This window comes from Bidens hawaiensis, unplaced genomic scaffold, assembly GCF_021521415.1.
Source record: "Bidens hawaiensis isolate Kalapana, Puna unplaced genomic scaffold, B.hawaiensis_p1.1 tig00012468_1, whole genome shotgun sequence".
NCBI classification, from domain to species: domain Eukaryota; kingdom Viridiplantae; phylum Streptophyta; class Magnoliopsida; order Asterales; family Asteraceae; genus Bidens; species Bidens hawaiensis.
In genome coordinates, this window is record NW_027492018.1 from 220,495 (window position 1) to 227,500 (window position 7,006).

Below are 7,006 nucleotides of genomic sequence, written 5' to 3' on the forward strand. Positions count from 1 at the left end.
CGCTACCACCCGCTAGGATTACCAAGAGCGTCAACTCTATATCATAGGGAATACATCCGCTCGACACGAACACCGCACTTACGGCACAGGTTGAGGCGTTAACGAAGATGGTGAAGGACCTGCAGGTGAAGGGTCAGCTTTGCGAGATTTGTAGAGGGGGGCATGATACGAATCAGTGCCCCGTAGGTTTTCGGGAAGAGGCTGTTGACTTCATTAGCTATCCAAACCGAAACCAAAATTCCTATAATTCGAGATGGAGAAGTAATCAAAACTCAAACTGGAGGAACGGAAATCAATCCGGCTTCCAGCAACATCAAAGCTTATTCCAGGATTCCGTTGAGGGGTCGATCAGCGGAGAGAAGAAGCCCACCTTAGAGGAGATGATGGCACAGCAGACGCAGATGCTATCTCAGCTCATGACACGAGAAGATTCCCGTCATAAGGAAACCCAAGAGAAATTCTGTGAGCACGAAACCTTCATGAAAAATCAGGGAGCATCGATTCAGAATCTATAGTGGCAGATGGGAGAGATATCTAGTCGTTTAAATGAGAGGCCGCTGGGTACACTTCCGAGCAATACTGAGCAAAACCCAAAAGTATTCGCGAAAGCTATGATCACTAGGAGTGGTGCAAGGGCACGTGACGAGCCCGTGATTCAGGAGGTGACTACAGAAGGAGTCGTCAAGCAGCCTGCGGTCGATGGAGAGGAGCAGGTAGACGAGGAGATTCAGATGGAGTCTCTGCCGGCCAGGGTGCACCAGAGGCGCAACCCAGCAAGTACAGCACAGGCCGAGAAGCAATCCAAACCACCACTAAGAGTTTATAAGCCTAAATTCCCATATCCTAGGAGACTTCTGATGGACAGAGACGAGGAGCAGAACTCTAAATTCTTAGAACTTCTTAAGAAGCTTCATCTAAATGTTCCATTCCTTGAGGCACTGACCCAAATGCTTAAATATACCAAGTTCCTCAAGGACATTCTTACAAATAAGCAGAAGTTAGCTGAAGTCTCTTTTGTTCCTCTTAATGCTGGATGCTCTGCCATTTTGCAGAGCAAGTTGCATGAAAAGATTGCCGATCCCGGGAGTTTCACGATTCTTGGAATCTTAGGCGATGATACGGTTAGTCATGCGTTGGCCGACCTTAGGGCCAGTATTAATCTGATACCGTATTCGATTTTCAGTAGACTAGGTCTGGGTGAACCAAGGCCCACTAGGATGAGCATTCAGCTCGCGGACCGATCCGTGAAATATCCGCGTGGGATTGTTGAGAACATGCTCGTTTGCATTGGTAAGTTCATCTTCCCGGTGGACTTCTTTATTCTTGATATGAACGAGGATGATAGTGTTCCTCTCATTATAGGCAGGCCTTTTCTAGACACCGCGCAAGCGTTGATCGACGTTCGCGATGGCAAACTCATTCTTGGAGTCGGGGATGAGAATGTCATGTTTGACGTTCGATAGTCACTTAAGCATCCCAAATCGGCCGATGAGAACTTCATTGATACGATCATGACTCATGTGGGGGAGTTTTTCAGCGATATCTATGGAGGCTCCGCCTTAGACACACAGATTCTAGATAGGGAGATTCCCGAGATTGAGATGGTCGCCATGACCGAACAGCCCTCTGATGTTGACGTCGAGTCGTCCTCCCTTGATTCTGACATATCGAATGATATCGTGTGAGTTGATCCGAAGGACCGACCTTCCGTCGAGAGTCCTCCTCCTTCCTTAGAACTTAAAGATCTACCCACTCACTTGGAGTATGCGTTTCTAGATGAAGAGAGGAAGTTGCCAGTGATTATTGCTTCTGCACTGATGGAGGAGGAGAAAATGAAGTTGTTGAAGGTTCTCAGAACGCACAAGGAGGCCATTTCTTGAAAGATTATCGACATCAAAGGTATAAACCTCTCATTCTGCACTCATAAAATCCTCATGGAGGATGATTTCAGAAGTGTTGTTCAGCTTTAGAGAAGGCTAAATCCGAAGATGCAGAAGGTGGTGAAGAAAGAGGTTATTAAACTCCTTGATGCAGGGATCATCTTTTCCATTTCTGATAGCGCCCGAGTTACTCTAATTCAAGTGGTTCTAAAGAAGGGTGGCATGACTGTCGTCACCAATGAGAGGAAGGAGTTAATTCTCATTTGAACTATGACTGGTTGGAGAGCCTGCATCGACTATCGCAGACTGAACGATGCCACCTGGAAAGATCACTTTCCTCTTCCATTCATTGACCAGATGTTAGAGCGTTTGGCAAGTCAGCAGTACTACTGCTTCCTTGATGGTTTCTCTGGGTATTTTAATATCCAGGTAGCTCCAGATGACCTGGAGAAAACCACATTCACTTGTCCTTACGACACGTTTGCCTATAAAGGTATGCCATTCGGACTTTGCAATGCTCCTGCCACATTTCAGAGATGCATGGTGGTTATCTTTCATGACATGATAGAGGACTCCATGGAGGTTTTCATGGACGATTTTTCGGTATTCGGGAGTTCCTTTTATCATTGTCTCTCCAATCTTGAAAAGATGATGTCTCGTTGCGTTGATACCAACCTAGTTCTTGACTGGGAGAAGTGTCATTTCATGGTGCGTGAGGGCATTGTCTTGGGGCATCGAATCTCGAGTGAGGGGATTGAGGTAGATCAAGCCAAAATTGAAACCATCTCTAAACTCCCCCCGCCTACTTCCGTGCGATCTCTTTGAAGCTTTTTGGGTTACGCGAGATTCTACCGTCATTTCATTAAAGATTTTTCTAAAATCGTGAGACCCATGACTAAGCTTCTTGAGAAGGATGCCCCATTTGTCTTTTTTGAGTAGTGTATCGAGGCGTTTGATCTTTTAAAAGATAAACTCGTTAACGCCCCGATCATGGTTGCTCCCGACTGGACGTTACCATTCGAGTTGATGTGTGACGCGAGCGATTACGCAGTTGGTGCCGTTCTTGGACAGCGGAAGGAGAGACACTTCCATCCGACCTACTATGCTAGCTGTGGTGTTTGCATTCGAGAAGTTTAGGTCCTATCTGTTCTATCCAAGACCGTTTTTTAAACAGATCATGCTGCTATTCGATATCTCTTCGGCAAGCAGGATGCTAAGCCTTATCTTATCCGTTGGATTCTGTTGCTGCAAGAGTTTGATATAGAGATCCGTGATAAAAAGGGGGTCGAGAATGTGGCGGTCTATCATTTGTCACGCCTAGAGAGAGGCGAAGTTGAAGATGAAGGTGTCAAGCTTGATGATTGTTTTCCTACTGAGTATTTGATGTTCGTAAAGGCACAGGATGTTGGCTGCCCTTGGTTCGCCGATATCGCGAATTTTCTTGTCGACGAGTCTACCCCGAAAAAGATGTCTTACCAGCAAAAGAAGAAATTCTTTGTTGACGTAAAGTTTTGCATCTGGGATGATCCATATCTGTTTTGTATTGGTGCTGATTAGCTAATCAGGAGATGTGTAGACATGAAGGAGGGATGCAAGATATTGAGCCATTGTCACGAGGGGCCAACTGGAGGACATCACGGTGCGAGTCTTACCGCAAAGAAGGTTTTTGATTCTGGATTTTATTTGCCAACGGTGTTTAAGGATGCGCATGCATTTGAGAAAGGTTGGGATTGATGTCAGCGTTTTGGAAATATCTCATCCCGGAATGAGATGCCTCAAAATGCTATTTAGGTGTGCGAGGTGTTCGACATTTGAGGTATCGATTTTATGGTCCCGTTTCCATCTTCACGTGGGCATAAGTACATACTCATGGAAATTGATTACGTATCAAAGTGGGTTGAGGCAAAATCCTTACCCACAAATGACGCCAGGGTTGTAGTGAGATTTCTTAAGGCTCTATTCTCACGTTTTGCAATTCTGAAAACCTTGAACAGTGATCGAGATACTCACTTCTGCAACGCGCAGATGAGAAGGCGTTGCAATGATATGGGGTCACCAATCGGCTTGCAACTGCCTACCACCCACAGACTAGTGGGCAGGTGGAGGTGAGTAATCGGGGCATTAAACGTATCCTTGAGAAGACTGTTGGGTCAAATCGTAAGGATTGGTCTGACAAGTTAAATGACGCTCTGTGGGCCTTCCGTACAGCCTACAAGACTCCGATCGGGTTTACTCCGTTTCGGATGATCTATGGGAGGGCATGTCATCTACTGGTGGATTTGGAACACCGTGCTTCTTGGACTCCTTAGACAGTTAATCTTGACATTTCTACTGCGGGAGAAAATCGTTTGCTTCAGTTACATGAGTTAGAGGAGTTGCGGGACCATGCTTACGCGCATTCATATAGTTATAAGTAGCGCACGAAGGAACTGCACGATCGTAAGTTGAAGGGTAATAGGCAGTTTAAGTGTGGGGATCGGGTTTTGCTGTATAATTTCCGGTTACGGTTATTTCCGGGAAAGCTGAGTTCTTGATGGTCAGGCCCATTTATGATTACTGAGGTATTCCCGTATAGCACAATTGAGATTGAATATGAGAGTGGGAAGTTCAAGGTGAATGGTCACAGGTTGAAGCACTATGTAGGCGAGATGGTTGAGGAGCAGACGGCTGAGGTCCTGTACCTCGATGCATTAACCGAATAGGCGTGATGGATGGGTCAGGCTGAGGACCCACTAAACTAAGCAATCTCAGAAGGCAGCCCAAGATGTAGAGTTTTGTAGTTATTTCATTTATTTATTTTCTGTTAAGGATATCTCTTTATTAACGACCGCTCGTACTCAATCTCCATTCGAGTCGGTAGATTTTAGGAGTATTCTATATTATAAAAAAACATAAAAATCCACAAAAAAATAAAAATAAAAAACAAAGAAAATCATACGATGCAAAAATACAAAAATATGTTTATTATTATTATTTTTATTATTTTCCTTTTGTTTTGTACGATGCTATATGCGAGCGAGTGTAGTTTAGTACAGATGGTATTTATTCGCATGATTGCTCTTACAGGAATTTGTTCACGAGGATCACAAGATTAGAAGATACAACTAATTACCAGGGGAGTATTAGTTATTTCTTTCGTATTTTTAATTTCTAGAATAGTTTTATTTTTATTTCTTTTTCTTGTTCTCATCGAGGACGGTGTTTTCGTTCAAGTGTGGGGATGGGAGTTTATTTTACTTAGTTGTAGGGCAAAAACAAAATAAAAAAAATTGTCCCTTGAATCAAAGTTTTTGTAACAGAAATAGAAAATGATAGAAAAATTAGGGATTGGTTTCTCAAAAATACTAATATATATGAGATAAAAAAAATAGAAAGCGTACTTAATTTGGGTTGTGTCGATAGGCCCAACTAGTTTTGAAAAGTTTCCCCTGATTATTATTAATATACCTAATAGTAATACACTTTGTGGGTTCTCATCTTGAGGGGGGATAGTGAAGTTGAAAATTCGATAAGGCATAGCGAGTATTACCGTAATCTAACTACTTTGATGTGGTGAGATTTACATGCACTTAAAATTTAGCACACCACTTTGTTTTATGAAAGTAAATAATGAGTGGTGGCGCCCCTCCATGTCCAAATTCTTTACGAGCTTAGAAAATAGTTCTATATTTAGGTAAAAGATGCATAACAGCACAAAGTTTTGTTGCACAAACATCAAAGATGTGCAAATATTTTGAAAGTAAAGTGAATGAGAAAGTAATGCAAATGTCAAAGAAGCATTCACAAAAAAAAAAGTGAAATTCAAAATTAGAAATAGAGGCCAAAAAGGGCACATACTAGACGGGGCCGAGAGTTTACGTGTTACCAAGGGGATGGTGACTCTGAGGGTACACTATTGGGGCTCAAGGTGTGAGACCCATAATTTTATTGATATCACTTGAACTTAATCGTTAAATATGATGGGGGGCTTGATAGGTTGGTGGCTGGGTTTAAGCGGACAACAATATAGTGAAGCGCGGTTTTTGCGTTTATCTATTACTAATTAAAGTAACCTAAATGTTTTGAAAACTAGTTTTATGATTCTGATTCCATTGCAAATAGCTTTTTCAAGGACGAAAAAAGATTGAAGTGTAGGGATATTTTGATGTGGTCTAAATTATACATATTATTATATAAATATTTCCTACTTTTAAGTACTTTTGAACCAAGTCTTTATTGAATATTATTATTACTAGCTTTAGAAACCTGTGTATTACACGGTATAAGTTAATGTATCAATTACAATGAATAATTTAATACAAATAAAATAAAATAAAAGATAATTAAGTCTCTTTATACTATGTAAAAAATGTATTGCTTTATATAATCAAATGTATTTGAATTTTAAATCGACAATGGGTTGTTCTATCATCGGCATATAATAATGAAGCAATGCCATTGGAAGCAATATTTAAAACAATGAGGCCTTTATATCTGGAAGATGTAATTAAAGTCTTTAACAAAAATGTTTTTCATTCCATACCCTAAACACTAAACTCTAAACCATAAACCAAAAAGGACACCATATTTTTCTTTTTGAACAGCTTTCATGATGTCCTTGTAAACACACTGTTGTTCAACTGTCATAATAGTTTTATACTAAATATAAAAAATGAGAAATTTGTCTATGATTTTTAAGACTTATAAAACATTGTAAAAGTTAAACAAAATTATTATAGTTCTCTTCAATATGAAGATGCCTCAAAAATTAAAAGTTAGTTTACTCTTTAAACATAAACTCTTTTGTATACATTTTAATTTTAAAGAAAATATCTTTATGACACGTAATTATTATATACATTAATATCTTTTTTATATTAAGTATATTTATAATATAATTTATAGCATTAATAATTCAATCAATTGAGATTGACCAATTAATACAGCATGTTGAATTTATAATCAATACTATATTTAGAACCATAATATATTTTTTTCTTTCCATTAATAGAAAATAAGTGATTAAGGCGAGAATTTGATAGTGAGAATTAACCTTAGAATGCCATGTGTCCAGAATTATTTTCTTTTATTAGTATAGGTAGATTTGATTCATGTGTGAGTTTTATGGTTTCAAGAGATAATGAGCT

The 7,006-nt window shown here is 40.1% G+C and overlaps 1 protein-coding gene across 1 annotated transcript; it reads left to right on the plus strand.

Annotated features, from left to right (window-relative positions):
* Positions 1 to 521: 521 nt before the first annotated feature.
* On the plus strand, positions 522 to 1,463 carry LOC143541109 (uncharacterized). The gene is made up of 2 exons (XM_077034015.1): positions 522 to 1,121; positions 1,296 to 1,463. Exons 1-2 carry the CDS (start codon positions 522 to 524, stop codon positions 1,461 to 1,463), a joined length of 768 nt encoding a protein of 255 aa, XP_076890130.1.
* The last annotated feature ends 5,543 nt before the right edge of the window (positions 1,464 to 7,006 follow it).